The sequence below is a fragment of the Phocoena sinus genome, chromosome 11, assembly GCF_008692025.1.
Source record: "Phocoena sinus isolate mPhoSin1 chromosome 11, mPhoSin1.pri, whole genome shotgun sequence".
In the NCBI taxonomy this organism is placed as follows: Eukaryota; Metazoa; Chordata; class Mammalia; order Artiodactyla; family Phocoenidae; genus Phocoena; species Phocoena sinus.
The window spans coordinates 52,879,071-52,897,784 of record NC_045773.1 but is presented as its reverse complement, the minus strand read 5'-3'; the positions used below and the strand labels follow the sequence as shown (position 1 = coordinate 52,897,784).

At 49.7% G+C, this 18,714-nt stretch overlaps 1 protein-coding gene across 6 annotated transcripts in view; it reads right to left on the bottom strand.

Annotated features, from left to right (window-relative positions):
• OSBPL10 (oxysterol binding protein like 10) overlaps positions 1 to 18,714 on the bottom strand; it is a 373,396-nt gene that overhangs the window by 17,904 nt on the left and 336,778 nt on the right. For all 6 annotated transcript variants that reach the window (XM_032647860.1, XM_032647862.1, XM_032647863.1 and 3 more), the window contains 2 exons: positions 16,945 to 17,094; positions 2,901 to 3,378 (listed from right to left, as the gene is read on the bottom strand). In XM_032647860.1, the coding sequence (XP_032503751.1) occupies positions 2,901 to 3,378; positions 16,945 to 17,094 (628 nt within the window). The remainder of the gene's footprint in view (positions 1 to 2,900; positions 3,379 to 16,944; positions 17,095 to 18,714) is intronic.

Genomic DNA, 18,714 nt, shown 5'->3' with positions numbered 1-18,714 from the left:
TCCCACACACGCACAGCCTGAAGAGTTTGTCCAGGGCTGTGCAGAGTGAAGGAAGGCTGCAACCCCTACCGGCTGCCTGGAAGGAACAGGGCAGTCGAGATCCCGAACATCAGAGGCCGACCCTTCACACGACACTGACACAAAGTCTCCAGGCTTTAGATGACAAGCTTTAACCTCAGCCGGGACCTCACCCAGAACTCTGGCCTGTAGAGACACTTCTTGCTCAAGCCCCCCTCTCAAATGTCTAAACCCCAACACAACCTAACTGGGCTCCTGTGCTCTCTCTCCAAACGAATCCCCCCTTCAGTCTTCCCCACCTTAGTTAATGGCTCTTCCATCCTTCTAGTTGCTCAGGTCAAAAGCCTGGTATCACCTTGCTCTCATACCTCACATCCAATCCAGATGTGTCCGATGAGGGGTTAATATCCAAAATATACAAAGAACGCGTACAACTCAACATCAAACAAAACCAGACAGCCCGATTGAAAAATAGGCAGAGGACCTGAATAGACATTTTTCCAAAGCAGACATACAGATGGCCAAGAGGCACATGAAAAGATGCTCGACGTCACGAATCATCGGCGAAATACAAATCAAAACCACAGTGATGTATCACCTCACACCTGTCAGAACGGCCATCATCAAAAAGATCACAGGTAACAAATGCTGGAGAGCGTGTGGAGAAAAGGGAACCCTCCTGCACTGTTGGTAGGATGTAAACTGTTGCAGCCGCTATGGAGAACAGTACGGAGGTTCCCAAAAAACTAAAAATAGAACCACCGTACAATCCAGCAATTCCACTTCTGGGTATTTATCCAAAGAAAATGAAAACACTAATTAAAAGAGATATACGCACCCCTCTGTTCATAGCAGCCTTAGTTATAATAACCAAGATATGGAAACAATCTAAGTGCCCATCAACAGACAAATGGATAAAGAAATATACCATGAAATATTATTCAATCATAAAAATGAATGAAATTCTGCCATTTGTGACAACAGCGATGGACCTAGAAGGTATTGTGCTAAGTGAAGTAAGTCGGAGAAAGACAAATGCTGTAAGATTTCACTTATAGGTGGAATCTAAAACGAATGAACAAACATAACAGAACGGAGTCATAGATTCACAGAACAAACAGGTGGTTGCCAGAGGGGAGAAGAGAATTAAGATGAGGGAGATTAAGAGGTACATACTTCCAGGTGCAAAATAAATGAGGCATGGGTATGCAGTGCACAATGTAGGGAATAGCGTCAATGATTATGTAATATCTTTAAAAAAAAAAAAAAAAAAGCCTTGGCATCACCTTTCACTCATACCCCACATGTGATCTCTCCACTTCAGAATTCATCCAGATTCCCAGCCTGTGTTACCTCCGCACCACTCCTGCCCTGGTTCAAACCACCATTGCCTTTTGCCTGGATTATTATCATAATCTCCTAACTGGTCTCCTTGCGTCGCCTTCCCCCTCTTATGGTCTAGTTTCAACAAGCAGCTGGAACAACCTTGCTAAACTGAAAGTCAGATCATGATACTCTTCTGCTCAAAGCCCGCAAGGACTTGGCAGCTCACTTAGTGGGACGCCAACACCCCTGCCGGTGGCCCCTCGAGGCCCCACGTGACCTGGACCCAGTCACCTCTCCGATGGCATCTTCTCCCTCCCACTTCCCTTCTCCCAGCTCCAGCCACACAGGCTTCCTGTCTCAGACCAGCATGCAGGGATGCCCCTGCCTCTGGCCCCTCTGCCTCTGGCCTTGTTCTCTCCACCAAGACACACTCTCCGGGTAATCGACAAAGCGTGCTCATCATCACCTTCTTGGGTCCTTCATCTCCCCCTGGGTCTTTGCTCAGCTGTCACCTTCTCGGTGACGTCTTCCCAGCCGCCACCCCAACCCATCCCAAAGTCCCACTGCTCTCTCCCCGCCATTCCTAGATCCTTTATTTTATTCCCAGGTCCCTTCCCGCCTTAATTTTTCTCCATAGAACCTAGCACCTTCCAAAGCACTATACAATTGTATTTCCCCAGCAGAAGAGAGAGCTCTGTGAGAACAGAGATTCTTCTGTCTGTTTTGCTCATTCAAGTACCCATGGCTCCCAAGGCAATGGCTGGCAACCAGTAGGCGCTCAATCAGAGCGTGCTAAGTCAATGAAAGGTGTTCTCATCTCCTGGGGTTTGGAAAGGGCTTCCAAGGAGCCGTGTATGCCCTGAAACTGAAAGCCACATTCTGTGCTGGATTTTTCTTTTTCCTGAGAGTCTACAGCCAGAATCTCACGGGGATTTATGACTCAAAAGAAGTTGAAGAACCACTAACACAGGTTCCTGAATTTGACAAGGATGATTATAGTTTCCCTCAAACAATGAATAACCTTCATTCACAGCTGTCTGCTAATAGAGAAACGTGTGATCCAGGAGTGGTCTGATTATACTGGGTTTTCCCTTCAGAACTGCAAGCCCAGCGTCCAGAGATTTGCCTTGGGAATTATTTATGAGCAGATTTTGAATAGGCAGCACTATGATCTTCATTGTCTGTGAGCCAGAAACTGGTGAGAATGAAGAAAAATGTGTTTTCATAGATTTGCAGCCAACTCTAATATTCATACAGAGCTGGAAAGAAAAGGATCTGTAAGGCGGCTCACACATTACTAGCAGGTGAAGATCCAGGTGGGCAGCCTAAGAGGCAAACAGCTGCATCCCACTTACCCCATCACCTCGGCCGCTTTGGGAAATGACCAGAGCCTGGCTCCCAAATAGCAAAACCCATCCATATTTCCAACTCGCCCACTTACTCCCAATTCCGTAACGAAACAAAAACAAAGGCCTCCACACACAAATCCTCAAGTGTCCTCAGGTACACAAATGTCCCTTGGTCAGAGCCCAACTCCACCCAGCGATTTGGCTTACCTTCCCCGATCATTGAGACCCCCACGGACATGCCCATGAACTTGCTTTTGGTCCATATGTGAGTGTTGATGCACAGCCTCTTCTCCTTGCACTCACAGTAGAAGCAGGAGATGGGCGGGTGGTGGGACACCTGCTCGGCCACGAACCGCATTTTGTAGTTCTTGGAAGGGTCGTCGGCCATCGGGTGCTCATGGCCGGAGGGAGTAGGGGTCGCAGTCCTCTTGGGCTTGAACCTGTCCTTGGGAACCTCCCAGGAGCAGTGGAACGTCTCGCCGATGATGGGGTTGTAGGGTTTCTTGGCCAGGGTGCCCTTGCGGCCCTCGTGGAAGGCGGTGAGGTAATACTCCACGAAGCCGATGACCCTGTCCTGTGGCGTGGCCCCTGCGGTGACAGCTAGCAGCAGGTCTGGGTGTGCCAGGAAGTCTGCGTACATCTCCAGCAAGGACCGCTTCTCGAGAATGAACGTGGGAAGCACCACCTGCGGCCAGAGGAGACAAAGTCAGACAGCAAGCCCTGTGGGTGCAGGAGAAAACTAGAAAGGAAAACGTCAAGCAAGGTCGTAAGGGCGGGTACCAGGGACCAGTTCCTCTGATTTGCGCACACGTGACAAATCAGAGGAAAGGACATCCAACGCCAACCCAGCTTCATGGATTAGACTGCTCTGAGCCATTGTCCTCTCTGCTCACCTGGGCTGAAACAGCAGCCTCTGTCCCTCCCTCCACGGCCAGTGCCCTGCTAACACGCAGCCCTCTTTCACACCCCATCATTTAGTGACGTGAAGCAAATAGCTCCAAAGGGCTTCTTCGTATCCTTCCTGCCATCAGGCACGACCAAGGGGGATGCTCAGTGTGTTCCCACAAACACAGATACGGGGGCTCGTTGGTGCTGCGTCAAAGCGGGGCCCAGGTAGAGCAGGACCCACCACTAAGAACATCTGTTTGGAGATCTCTGTAGGAAGAGCAGCGTATAAACCCTCACAGGATCAGGGCAGGGAAGGAATGTGGAAAGGGCCCGACAAACGTCTCCGGAGGCAAGGCCAGCTAGTGGGCAGTGTCCACAGTGGCTGCCACGGAGAAGAGGGGCCATGGGTAGAGGCTGCCCCCTAGGCTGGGTCAGAAGAAATGAGCAGAAGTTACAAAGAAGTAGGCTGGTACTTAATACTGAAGCTTCTGGTAAATGGACTGGCACAGGGGCCATCCCCTCAGTGTGTCATTGGCCCCATTACTGAAGACAGATAGAAACGTGGATGCTCTGTCAGGCACTAAGGGACTCCTCGTTGGTCCAAAGTGGATCCAAGTGGTCCCTCAGGCACCATACAACCCAAGTGCCTAGAACCCAAGGATTAGATCACTTAAAGCAAATGATGGACTTTCTGGGAAGCTGGTAAGCCCTCACCATCCCTGATATGCTATCACCCCTCCCCCCCGACAGTGGTCTGATGACGTATTACCATTCCACCCCTCGGCTGCAAGACAAGCTTGCGTTGACCTGGAGCGTCTCACTCTGCTTCTCGTGGTGGCAGTCACGGGGTTCTGAAGCTGGAAGCCCAGCCCTGACCCGCTGGCTCCCCCTTGAACCGTCCGGATAAGGGAAGGGGTTGACCGAGGTCACGCAGCTGGTTTACACTCCTCCCTACATGGCCAGGTCTGTCCTTCTGTCACATCATAGGCCCCAACTCCCACAAAAGCATTGCTAACCAATAATACCACACACAGATCTGTGACCTGGCCCCCACTTCAGCCTGCTGGGACCCTTCCTAGGGAAAGATGGAGATACCGTGGAAGTGAGGTGTCCCGACAGACAGGCGGACATGAGACAGACAGGTGGATATGAAAGCAGCAAAGCACAGAGATTTCAGAGGAAACTGGGGGAAGCCCAGCCCGCTGGGGAGGTGAGGTTGGTACCCCTTCTAATGCTTTTCTGTCCCACTTGAAAACTATGTCAGAGGTCAATGCACCCTCGCTAGGTCGCAAAGCAGCCAGATATAAAATGAGCATGTCACACAACCCAGGTATCACAGCAACACTCCCAATCTAACATGTCTCTCTGGGTGTCAGAAGTGAGTGATTTCTACATTCCTTCTGAGTGTCTTTCTGCTTTACTTTTATAATAAACTAGAAGAAGAAACGTTATTTAAAACACAGCTATGCAAATTAATGGAGATTTCCTAAGTTTCTTTGAGCCACAACTTGACAAACTTGAGTATCTGAGCATCTCAGATGGCCGGGAAAAGTGCATCCTGGCTCAGAACCGCCTTCAGACGCCACTGCTATGACCTCCTACGTCTCTGCGTGGGAACAGGTCAAGTTCAGCTGCCGTCCCCGCGCCCTGTGAGGCCTGCCCTTCTCATGAGCCTCACGGGGGCCTGGCTGCGCCTCCCATGCCTGCCCCCCACAGAGCCACTCAAGGTCCCCCCAGGAATGCTCCGCACCCAGGCTGTGCAGGTTGAGGCTGTGGATTTCAGCAACCTTGGAACTCCCCCCCACCCCCACCCCCGGCCCATGCGACCAAATCAATTGCAAAGTAAAGAAGCCACCAAGGTCCGCATCTCCAGACCTCCCTGAAACACTGCATTCCTGAGCTCCCTCCCGGGCAGGGGGCCCTCTGATGGAGGGCAGGGGTGGGGTGCAGAGTTACACTGAGGAGCTCCACGTGAAGACGGTCCCAAGACCCGGGTTCCTCCTCCCCCACCCCGTGGGATGGGGCGTCTCCGACAACAATCCCACCTCTGGTCAGGGCTGCACCCGAGACTGAAATTAAAAGGAAAGAATCGCGTGGATGTTTACGCTCTCATGGGGTACTTTGGAAAAGGGCAAGAGTTTAAGGCATTTCCCCTAACTTAGCATTTCTGAACTCAGAAGCTGAAGGATTAAAACAAAACAAATAGAAAAAAGAACCCCACGCAGAATCCCAAATCGCTCAGCATCAGAACCCGAAGGCCCCTTCGGGATGCTGCAGGTCAAGGCCCTGGTCTCACAGGTGAGGGGACAGACTGGGGAGAAGGCAGGGAAGGTGTAGGAGAATGTGGGGAACCTCAGGGCTCCCAACTGCCCCCCGAGTTCTGTCCATCACCCGACACATCACAGTTCTCTGCTTCGGGCCAACGAGAGCATCTTCTTTCCCTCAGAGGACGAGGGAGGTGAGCGGTCATTGGACGTCAGAACCGGGATGGCTGGGCCACCCCCTCTCCTGTCCCTAACACGCAGGGGTCAGGAGGCGGCCCAGGGGGAAAAGGTGGGACGAGAGCCCCACCTTCTAGTCCGTTCTACTCTTCCTGGATGACAAGGCAATCCACCAACCCAAAGACTGTCATTAATGTGCAGATGGGAGGGAGACCACAGGCAACTAAGAACACTCACGGTGCCCCCTGTCTGGAAAAATACAGCTGACGCTTCCTAACCCGCCTTCCAGCTGTCACGCCTGCCACTATTTCTTCTCCACACCACAGCTGGAGTCATCTTTCTAAAATCTCTGTAAGACACAAAGTCCAGCCTGGCCCCCACCTCCTCCAGTCCCACAGTATCCCTCACTTTCTGCCCCAGCCCTCCCTTCACAAGTATGTACACACACACACACACACACACACACACACACACACACACACACGAGTTCACTCCTGTTTCCTTTTGCTGTCCTCCCTCCTGCCCTCGTCTGAGTGAGAAACAGCTACTCAGCTCATAGGAGGTAAACTCCTCCGTGAGGTCTTTTCTGACACCTCCTCCTACATCCACCCCCCCCTTCGCTGTACCCATCACACACCCACATTGTAGCATCCACAGGGCTCTTTTTGCTCTTATCAATGCTATAAAGAGCATTATTGGCACAACTGGGGGGGAATTTTACTATGGCCGTGTAAGAAACAGTATCAAAGCCATGTTAAATTTCCCCAGGGTGACAAATGTGTCGTGTAGGAGAATGACCTTATTAGGTCATTGATAGCCCATTGAGGTCCACTCACTGATGGATGTCAGGGAAAAGTGTCATGTCTACGACCTACTCTGAAATGGCTCATCAAAAAATAAACACATACGTACATGTGCGTGTGTACCTGCTGTGTGGCGGACACAGAGAAGAAGCAGGGAGAGAGTGGGAGAGGGGAAAGAAGAAAGAAAAATACAAAGTGGCATAATGTTAACAATTGGCCAATAAAGGTGAAGCATCTATGTGGAAGTTCATTGTTCTATTCTTGCAACTCTACTGTAGATTGGAAGATGTGCTAAATAAAGAGTTGGAAGAAAAAGAAAAAAAAAAGGCTCTACTAGGGATGCAATACCTGAGAACTTACTGTCAAAGACAACCCTCCTGAAATGAAAGACACAGGGAATGTGGTCTCACAGCCAACAACAGGTTCAACCCTCGAGGCATGTATTCTGCACTTGACAGTGATGCTGTGGCGTTGTCTGTGCTGGGAAAAGTAGAATTCCCAGAGAGATGGAGGAGAATGGGCAGGAGTGGGGTGACCATCTCCCCTTTCATCTCTTGCTGGTGTTTGTGCAGAATACCCAACCTATGTCCTTTCAAGCCAGCACATTGACCACTGTGGGCAAGATATTTCATTAAAGTGGATTCTCTCTCTTCTATGATCTCCCTGACTTCTTGTTGGTCCCTTTGCCAATAAGTCACTTAATCATCTGTTTCTTGGGCAGTGGACACTGCAGACAGGGAGCCACAAAGTGGTGAGGACTAACTGGACTGTCTGCCTCCAACTGAGCGGTGAGCGATGGCCCAGCTGCTGAGACTTATGGCAGCCAAATGGCTGCAATCGCTACTGCAGATTTATTGAGCCATCAGTCAGGGCTGCCTTTTCTGCCATTAACATAATTAAGACGATAAACTACTTTGGGGAAAGGAAAAAAAAAAGAAGATCTGCACTCAGGATTGAGAGAACAATTAATTACGGCTAAAGTTGCATCAATCTAGAAGTAAATAACTTATCTTTGGATTGGGATCTTAGAATTTGGAAACAATTGATCACCCATCGAGAAAGTCAAAGGGTCCCCCTAAAGAGCAATGGTCCCTTCCCCACAAAGGGAAGCACAGCAGGCCTCCGTCCGATATGGAAGGCCAGAGCAGGTTCGACTTCTCCAAAGAAACATCAGTTAACCTAATAACCTTGAGAGTCATCTACATAATACTCTGTTCTCAGTCTGGGAAACCTACCCGGTGCAAACAAGCAAGGAAGGGAGGCCAAAACTACCTGAGAGTGACCTGTGCAATCCTTCAAGGAAACCAGGGGAAGTACATAAAAATCCAGCCTTACAAAATGAGCAGGAGAGGATTCACACTGCCAAAGGCCCACGGAATGCTCCCCCTGGTTTCCTTAAAGGGCCAGCTCCCTTCCTGTGCATCTCATGGTGCTTGGGACACCGGGAAAGGCACTCATTAAAACAAATGATACAAGTGAACCTACTTACAAAACAGAAATAGACTCACAGACATAGAAAACAAACATGGTTACCAAAGGGGAAAGGTGGGTGGGAGGGATAAATATGGAGGTTGGGATTAACAGATACACACTACTATATATAAAATAAACAACAAGGACCTACTGTTATAGTACAGGGAACTCTACTCAATATTTCGTAATAACCTATAATGGAAAACCCTCTGAAAAAGAATATATATATATATATATATATATATATATCTGAATCACTTTGCTGTACACCTGAAACTAACAGAACATTGTAAATCAACTATACTTCAATAAAAATTTATTTTTAATAAAAATATTTTTTTTTAAAAAAGGGCCCCTGGGCTTCTCTGGTGGCACAATGGTTGAGAGTCCGCCTGCCGATGCAGGGGACATGGGTTCGTGCCCTGGTCCGGGAGGATCCCACATGCCGCGGAGCGGCTGGGCCCGTGAGCCATGGCCGCTGAGCCTGCGCATCTGGAGCCTGGGCTCCGCAACGGGAGAGGCCACAAGAGTGAGAGGCCAGCGTACCATAAATAAGTAAGTAAGTAAGTAAATAAATAAATAAATAAATGGCCCAGCTTGCAGGAGAGTCAGAAACCGTGAGCCGAGGTTCATCTCTTGGCAGCGACAACCACGTGGACCTGGGCAAATTTCCCCTTTAGAAGAAGGAGCTTAAGCACAGCACTGTTAATCCGTGCTTGTTGTGACTGACGCTGGAAATTCAACCTAATAAAATGAATCAATCAAGGAAAAAGCTGTGAGTTCAAGATGTCCACTGTATCATTATAACACCAAGAAGCCACTTGTGGAGGAAGTACAAGACAACGCAGTGACCTGGGGGGAGGTTATGCATCCGTGAGCAGGAACGCAGGCCATGAGAATGTTCTCGTCCTTGAACCCAGTGGCAGGCACGTGGGTGTCTGTCGTGAGGCAATTCTCTATCCCGGGGGCACACAAACCGCAACCACAAACCACGTCTCCTCTTGGTTCAACAAACAGCTCTACTGGAACCATTTAAATAATTCTTTAAGAATCATAGAAACTTCACAACGATCTCAGCAAGCTTCTCTCTCAATGTACAAATCTTGTCTAACATCCTTGAGGACAGGATGTGCACGGGGCACCCAAGGAGTGTTCAATCCACCTTTGCTTTGCACTAGTTTCAACCACAGTCTGCAGCCCCAGACTCCCACCTGCTCTATGGAATCAGTTATGCCTTCTGGAAGGGCTCACAATCCCCTCTTCCAGCAGATCTCTGTCCCATCTGAATCTGTAAAATTTGAGTTTAGACCAAATCCCTTGAGGAATCCACAGAGGTCACAGGCCCAACCTGGACCTTGCTGTTCCCCACAACAACCCCCCCCAAAATCTCAATTTCAAGCACCCCCCTCCTCTCATCACCCGGTACGTCCAGCTCACTCCATCACAGCCCCAGCCCCACGACCCCATCACGTCCACCATCCCCTGTCGCCTCATTTCCCTCCACGCCCACCATGGCATGCCTGCCCCACCTGACACTCACTCCCTTGATCTGCCACCACCACCACGCCCTGGCCCCTCGGCCCTCTCTCCCTCTGGGGGGTCAGCCAGCAAACCCAAACCCTGGTTTAATCCACCTCCTCACGTTCTCCGAGCCTCAACCTGGCAGCTCAACTTACCTGGAGAAAAGAGACACATGCTTGTTGGTCTCACTTTAAATTCGTGACCTAGAATCCTTACGTGCCCCGCCCCGGGGCGGGGCGAGGGGCAATCCTGCCACCTCCTTCCTCCGTCTGAGAGGGCCACTCATCCCTGCTGCCTCCTCCCTCCCCAAATCTCTAACAGCCCTTCCCTCTTCATCACCCTCACTGCTCTGAATCCTTGACACGTGGCTGTGCAGATGTGGGAGCAAGACGGGATTATCCCTGCTTTACAGGCAAGGAAACAGAGACATTCAGAAGTGAGGTAACAGCTGGGGCGCGTCCCGGCTCAGAACCACGTGCGTAAACACAGAGCTGAGGGTCCCCCGGGGTCCCCGCCCCTCCGCTCTGCTGCTTGCCTCCTGCTACAATGGTGGGCTGTCCTAGCTAGGGACAGACCCTCCGCACCTCATGGGATCCCAGAACCCCTCCCCTCTCAAGTTCCCGCAGGCATCCCCGCCCTCTCTCCCGACCTATCGTTCCCATCAGCATTCAAACATCTTCAGAAACCAAAGTTCTTTGTTCCAGAGCTTCGTCCCAATTTTCTGCTTCCCTTTTGCATCAAAGCTCCTTGAAACGCCATCTTTACTCCCTGTCACCACTTTTCTCCCCATCCTCCCTTGAAGCCACCTAATCAAACTTTGACCAAAACAAAGGCAATGGTCCCTCTGCAGGCTTGTTGGCAGCAGTGCCTCGCAGCGGAGAACTCCCTTCTCCTTCAAACACTGCCTGTGTGTGACTTCATGTCATCATGTTCCTCTGCTTCCTACCCCCACTCCCCTCAGCTGACCCTCCTCAGTCTCCTCTGCTGGACCCTTCTCATCTCTCCAGCCTTCACATACTGGAGATTCCCCGGACTCGGCCTTTGGACTTTCCCCCTACATCTCTACTCACTCCCTAAAGGGGGGTTACCATCTCCCGAGTTGGACCACCCTCTGCACATTGTTCACTCTCAAACTGGTACCCAAGCTTCACTCACAAACCCCAGGCTTCTATCCTCAGCTGCCTACACATCCTCTCAATTTGGATGCAGAATTGAATGGATCCCTCAGACCCAAGAGACCCAAGGTTGAATCTGGGATATCCCCCCAAACACCCCAACCTCCTCTTCCCATAGCCTCTCCCCCCTTGGTAAGCGGGGCTGGTGGTCTGCTCCACGGGTGGCCCTCGATGAACCCAAGCCCCTGGAATTCACACCCCTGAAGAGTCCCCTTGTGGTACTTTAATCAACAGAGTGGAAGTGACACAGTGTCAGTTTGGGGCCCAAGGCTTATCAGCACCCAGTTTGGCCCTCCTGGGAGTTTTGAGCCACCGTGTAAGAGTCTGGCAACCCAGCTGGACAGACCATGTGGGAAGGATTCATGGAGACAGAAAGGTTACAAGATTTCTTGAGGAGAGAGAGGCCCAGCTGTCCCAGCCACGTTCAGCCTACAACCAGCCTACCAGCTGATGACAGGTACACGAGTGACCATTGGCAAGACCAGCAAAAGAGCCACCCAGCTGAGCCCAGCCCAGACTGTGAACATAAATAAAATGGTTATTTTAAGCCACTTCGTTTAGGGTGGTCAATCCCTCAGCAATAGGTCACTGAAACAAACAGCAGCTCTAATGTTTATTATTCCGGTTGCTCAGGTTGAAATCTTAGAGTCATTCTTTATTCCTCTTTTGCTCATACCTTACAACAAAACCACATGCAAAAAGGATACCTGTAGCCTGCTGGCACGTCTTCTAAGTACACCCAGAAACTGCCACTGCCCTTGCCATTGTCTGTCACTTCCTCCATTCCCACCCTGACCCTGCTGCCTGCACCCCACTTGCCCTGTCCCAGTTTACTTTCTATAAAAGAGTCAAAATAATCTTTTCAAAATACAAGGAAAGCCCTGCATTCCTTTGTTCAAAACTCTCTGACAGCCACCCACATCATCCATAATAACACCCCAAGTCCTCACAATGTCCGGCGAGGCCCTCCGATCCAGCCCCTGCTGTCTTGCCAATTTAATTTCTTGCCGACCCACGCGGGTCAACTCTGATCCAGACACAATGGCCTCCCTGCTCGTCCTCAAAATGCCAGGCAAGGGCCACCTTGGGCCTTGTCCACTCACTGACCCCGCTGGCCCGAACAGCTTTCCACTACATGGTCACCTGGCTGGCTTCCTCATCTTCACCTGGCCTGTACTCCAGTGACACCTGGAGAGTCCTGCGCTGAGCAGCTCATCTAAGAGGCTCACCGGCCCCATCAGCTTTCCATCCCCACCCGCCATGCTCTGTGTCTCTCCACTGTGTTTGCATCTCCACATTCTTTTCTTTTCTCTCTCTAGCTTATTGTCTATCTCTTTCCACCATCACACAAGCTCCGCGAGGCGTGGATTCTGTTTTGTTCACTGCTGCACTCCCAGTGCCTAGAACAGTACCTGGCAGGTGTAGTACTCAATAAGTACTTGTTAGATGAGAGAGCATGTGTGTTACTGACGGCTGCCTTTCATAGCCCTGAAAACACGGTAAAAATCGTCATAAACCCCCAAGCTCAACCTTGCATCCTGTGGGCCCCCTCCCCGGAGCCCACAAATTATCAGGGCAGCAACTCTGAAAAACACATGTTTCCCACCTGCTCCAAGGCCTCCAAAGGTTTCCCATCACCCTCAGGATCAGGTTCACCTTCCTTCAATGGCCCACAAGGCTCTGCAGATCTAACCCTAGCCCCCACTCCAGGTTCCCCCATGCCCCGCCAGCACACACTCCCCCCAGCCTCACCGCCTTCGCTCTCTGGCTTTGCCCAATACTGTTCCCTCCACCAGGAATGCCCTTCCTCTAGTTCCTTCCACTACTGCCCACTCACCCTCCAGGCTCAACCTACATGTCCCTTTATCAAACAGCCCTTCTGTGCCCTCCATCTTCTGTGGCTCCTCCTTTTTCCCTCATTTTCCTTCCTGGGCTACCCATGATTTGTGCAATTGTAGCAGGTTATCCAGTAGAGGAATTCACCAGCAACTTGGGCTTCTGGAACCACAACTGAGGAAGGAGGACAGACCAAGGTGCTTCTGGAGGCAGGACCAGATACCTACTTTGGGGGGCCCAGTGAAAACAAAAATGCAAGTCCTCTTGTTCAAAATGATTAAGAATTTCAAGACAGCAACAGCAGAGCAGTAAACCAAGCCTGGGATGCTTCTGAGCATGGGATGTTATACAACCCCACTGGTCACTTGCCCAGGAAACTGATGACCACGGTTAATGAACTAAAGCAAAATACAGCACTCAAGGCCCAGTGAGGCTGGTGACCTGGGAATGCAGCTGTGCTGGACACCTCCACAAAGATGGGGCTGCGCACTTATCTTAGGGAGAGATCAAAGCTTCATCCTCAAGTCGTGGAAGGTAACCTCTCCAGGGTGCCTGCTCATCGAACCAAGTGCCATTCAGGCCAAGCTCGTCCACTGCCAGCTTAGCACAAGCTTAACTGAATGACACAGACAAGAGCCAAGAAGAGACAATAAGGAAAGAGATAATCTACAAATAAGAAATGCTGGAGAGGGTGTGGAGAAAAGGGAACCCTTCTACACTGCTGGTGGGAATGTAAATTGATATAGCCACTATGGAGAACAGTATGGAGGTTCCTCAAAAAACTAAAAGTAGAGCTACCATATGATCCAGCAATCCCACTTCTGGTCATATAACTGGAAAAAACCATAATTCAAAAGGATACATGCACCCCTATATTCACAGAAGCACTATATACAATAGCCAAGACAGGGAAACAACCTAAATGTACATCGACAGAGGAATGGATAAAGAAGATGTGGTACATGTAGACAATGGAATATTACTCAGCCATTAAAAAGAATGAAATAATGCCATTTGCAGCAACATGGATGGACCTAGAGATGATCATACTAAGTAAGTCAGACAGAGAAAGACAAATATCACATGATATCACTTATATGTGGTATCTAAAATACAACACAAATGAACACATCTATGAAACAAAGCAGACTCAGAGACATAGAGAACAGACTTGTGGTTGCCAAAGGGAAGGGGGTGGGAGAGGGATGGAGGGGGAGTTTGGGATTAGCAGACGGAAACTATTACATATAGGATGGATAAACAACAAGGTCCTACTGTATAGCACAGGGAACTATATCCAATATCCTATGATAAACTGTAATGGAAAAGAATATGAAAGAGAATATATATGTATGTATAACTGAATCACTTTGCTGTACAGCAGAAAGTAACACAGCATTGTAAGTCAACTATACTTCAATAAAATTTTTTTTAAAAAGGGGAAGATACAATTTCATCAACATTTTTACAGGGCAGGGCAACGAAAGCCCAAAAGCCTCATGGGACAATAAAAGGTTTCCCTCTTCCTTTCACAAGTATTTCAGCTTGTCAAATGTTCCCTTGGTTTCTGAATAACAGCTTCTTCCCAGTAAATAAGTTAATGAACAACAGATTAGAAAAGTTTTTCTTTCTGATAGCTGACTGTTGGATAAACACGTTTGCTCTTTTAGGAAAAGGTGATGTACACTTCTCATGATTTCCATATTTTAAAACAAGAGGGACTTCCCTGGCGGTCCAGTGGTTAGGACTCCGAGCTTTCACTGCAGGGGGCATGGATTTGATCCCCCGTCAGGGAACTAAGATCCCACATGCCGTGCGGCACAGCCAAATTAAAAAATAAAACACAGGAGCCAGAAGGTGATGTCTCTGAGACACTCCACCTGCCGTCATACAGTCCCCTCAGTGCTGTTGGGTTTCTCCACATCTGACCTGGGCAACTTCAGTTACTCTGAGAGTCTCTCTCCTGTATCACTCAGGAGTCTACATTGAATTAATAGAATATGATCCACGATGCAAATATATTTCACATGGTGACCCAGTACACACGTATCAACAGAACTAAAAAGTTTCACCTGCTGTACATACACTCTGGTATTTTCTAATGTATTTTATTTCATTTTTTAGAAATGATCATCTGACCCACTAAACTGGTTTTACAACCCACAAAACGGGCTGTGAACCAGAGTTTGGAAACATGGTTTGGGGTCAAATTAGTGATGTCACAGCCCAGATTCCAGCCCCCAGGTCTTCACTCAAAGCTCCGTCTGAGTGGTCTACACTCAGACAGGAATCAGAGAGGGGGCTTTTTAAAAGGCAAGCACTTAAGCGATTCTTCTAGCAAAAAGGATGCAAATGACATGGCCAGGTGACAGAAATTAAGAGAAGGCAGCAGGATGTCAGCTTGGTGTGTGGAGCCCCCGAGCAGAGGGCAGGGAAAGGGGAGACAAGGGAACCTTCAAGGTCACACTGCTCAGCATGCGTCCCCAATCCCATGGAAAGTAGAGCAGGTTCCCAGGATGTCAGACTCCCTCGTGATCAAACCCATGAGAACACCCCCAAGAAAAGGCTTTTCTGTCCCCTCTGAGGCTCCCTGTTGTCGCTTTCCTCTTCAAAGAGCCTGTCTCACCCACCCCCTCCCTCTCGCTGGTCTGGCCTCCAGGCCAAGCTGAGCTTGTGGAATCCAGCCCCTTCCCTGCAGCCAAACAAGCCCACAACCCTCAAGGCAGTTTCCCCAGGCTGCGCCTTCAGGGGCTCCGACCATTTCAAGTAGGCCTTCGGGATCCAGAACTTTCATTCCCAGCACACCCTCCCATGGTCACATCCCTCCCTCCTAATCAGGATGCACCTACCGAAACTGAGCAGGACCCTGTGGGACTCCAGGGCGTGGAAGCCTTTCAAACACTTGCTAATCAGGGAAGGGAGGGGATGCAGAGACAAGGGAGGAGCAGTCAGGAAACAATAGTGCAGCCTTGGGGCAGGGTCCTGGTTCAGTCTCAAGGGATACACATTAACAACATCTTTGAACTCTTCTGCAGAAAGAAAACCCTCAACAAATGGAAAATGTTAGCATTCTTCATTCCAGAGAAGACCACCTGAGGCCAGACTGGAGGAGTGCAGGCCCTGCACACACCCTGATCCTTATCGGCAACCCAGCCCTTGAATTCCTTACCTCCCAGTTTGGGACACACAGTTTTGTGGGGCAGGAGCTCGCTGTGTCTCCCTTTGCCTGGCAAAGCAATAAATTAGCTATTCTTTTCTACTTCACCCAAAACTCTGTCTCCAAGATTCGATTCGGCACCAGTGCAAAGAAGCCAAGCTTTCGGCAACAGCATCAGGACGGGCAAGGGAAGCCGGGTGGGCTGGACAGCAGGCATCTCCCACCACCCACAACGCTCCCGAGGCCCACACACCTCTCAGCTGCACGCAGAGCGGCCTTCCCTCTCTCCTCCAGATCGAAGCCACTGCCCGGAGACAGGGAAGGCTCCACGGGGGCCATCGCCCGGCCACCAGCGTGGAGGATGCTGGGTCCTCTCTACGAGGTTTCCCGGGATGGGCGCAGCACCAACAAGAGTTATTGTGCGTCTACCAACCAGCGGGCACACAGCTCTCCACGTGAGCAGCGAGGTCTGGATCATCAATGGGGTTAAGGCCAATGACAGCCAGCAACAGGAGGTGGCCAGGTGCCCAGAGGCGGGGTGGGGGGGTGGTGGTGGTGCAGGTGGAGGCAGCCTCACTCTTTCCCACACCATTTCCTTCCTCCTGTTTTCTCTCTGTGGCCAATGCGCCACGTCCATCTCTCTAGGTCACCTTTAATCCTCTCCAGGACACAGCAGGAGACAAAGAAATCCCATCTTGAATTGTCCTTATCATCTTGTGTGCTTTCCCTGCCCTTGAAGCATTGCAGCTCCTCCAGAGAAGCAAATGCAAGGCTCATGCTCTGGGGATGATCGTTTACATAAAATATCCTTTCCAATAATCCCCAGAACATCCATACTTGACCGCAGCTCTGACCCTTCCCCACTCTGCATCCCCAGTCTCCCGAGCAGGAAAGCCTGTGAGGGACAGAAGGCACCCAGACGACTGGCCACAAGCCCCAGGGGACACGTCCACCTACCTTGGTCAGATCCATTCCAAGTTTGAGCTGAGAAATGAGGTGAAGGATTACACTGCGCTGATCCTCCATGACGCCCACTTCCGTCTCTTCCTGATCTTCAGTGTCACTTTTCTCATCTTCTGACAAAACCAATTCGGGGCCTGAGTTTGGCTAAAACGAGATCATCAGTAAAAATCACCAGCCTGGCCCTGAGAAGCTAGAAGCACAGCACTGAACCCATGTGCTTAGCAAGGGCACAGAGCCCAAGCCTGCCCAGATAGAGTTTCTCCATAAACTGGTCCTCCCAGCCGTGGGCAGAAGACGATCTTTTTTTTTTTTTTTTTGCGGTACGCGGGCCTCTCACTGTTGTGGCCTCTCCCGCTGTGGAGCACAGGCTCCAGACGCGCAGGCTCAGCGGCCATGGCTCACGGGCCCAGCCGCTCCGCGGCATGTGGGATCCTCCCGGACCGGGGCACGAACCCGCGTCCCTTACATCGGCAGGCGGACTCCCAACCACTGCGCCACCAGGGAAGCCCAGAAGATGATCTCTGCGGTGCAGGCCCTACCTTTAAGCACCTGAGGAGCCCTCTCATCTTCCCCTCAACTGTGAGCTAGCCTTCTAGCCTAAGCACCTCCCCCGACAAGAAAGCTTCCTGCCCTCTAAGAAACTAACTATAATATTCAAGTGTGAGTCCCTTCACCTAGGCTATTCCCAAATAATATTCTCCTGTTAACTTGTACAACCCAGGGCACTATAGCTAATGTAAATTTCTGTTTATAAGCAAAAGTCAGACACCCCTGAAACTGACATTACCTTATTTATGGGAAAATTTACTCTGAAATTATTTCTATTCCCGTTAGTGAGTATCACTACAGCAAGTTAAAAAAAAAAAAAAAAAAAAAAGGCTCAGTGCTGGCATTAATTTATGGAGGGAAGCAAAAATGAAAATGTAAAGAAAAAGTCTGAAATTTTATAATAATGCTAAGCTTCAACCTGGCTAACAGACCCTGCACGTTCCTTGATGCAAGTTTTATTCATTCAGTTGCTTGATTCCAGTTTTCCAAATTACAGAGAAAGCAGGCAAGTTAATAAAATATGCAAGGTGGATTGCTGAGCGCATAATTTTCCAATACCTAGCTACCAAGAACTCTGGCTACAATTACAGCTGTCCTCACAATTCTGTTGAAAGAAATAATCCTATTCACCATTCTTCATTTAGGTATGTTCTCATAGTACTTGTTTCTATGTCAGCAAAATCACTCTACACAAAACGCTACGTAATTGTTTCTCATTACTGTTGACTGGTAATTACTAATGAACTTAACATAGAGAAACACGGGAGCCCACACATTTTAATATAAAAGGATACAGACTTGCCCGAATATCCAAGCAAAAACTGATCATTTTCAATCTCATTAGACAGAAGCATCTCATCTACTTCCAAAACACAAAAGTTATTTAGCGATCAAGGTGTTTATAATTGTCCTTCCTCACCAACACTCCAGAGCAAGTATGGTGCTCTTTCCACCAGGGTAGCATTTTTAAAATTTCAGTTGAAATGGACATTTACCATAGACATACTGCTCAAATTATTCCCAAGGCCATGGGGCTTTCCTCCAGCCACAAGTCAAGTTTCCATCATGTGCCTGGTTCCCTAGACTCATGTCATGTGTGTTATGTGACATCATTGGAAAGGTGCTTTGCTAGATATACTGAAATAACTGAGGGTCCCTGACCCCCACCATGGTCCAGAGAAGACTAACCAGAGGGGGAGTCTGGGGCCATGGGCC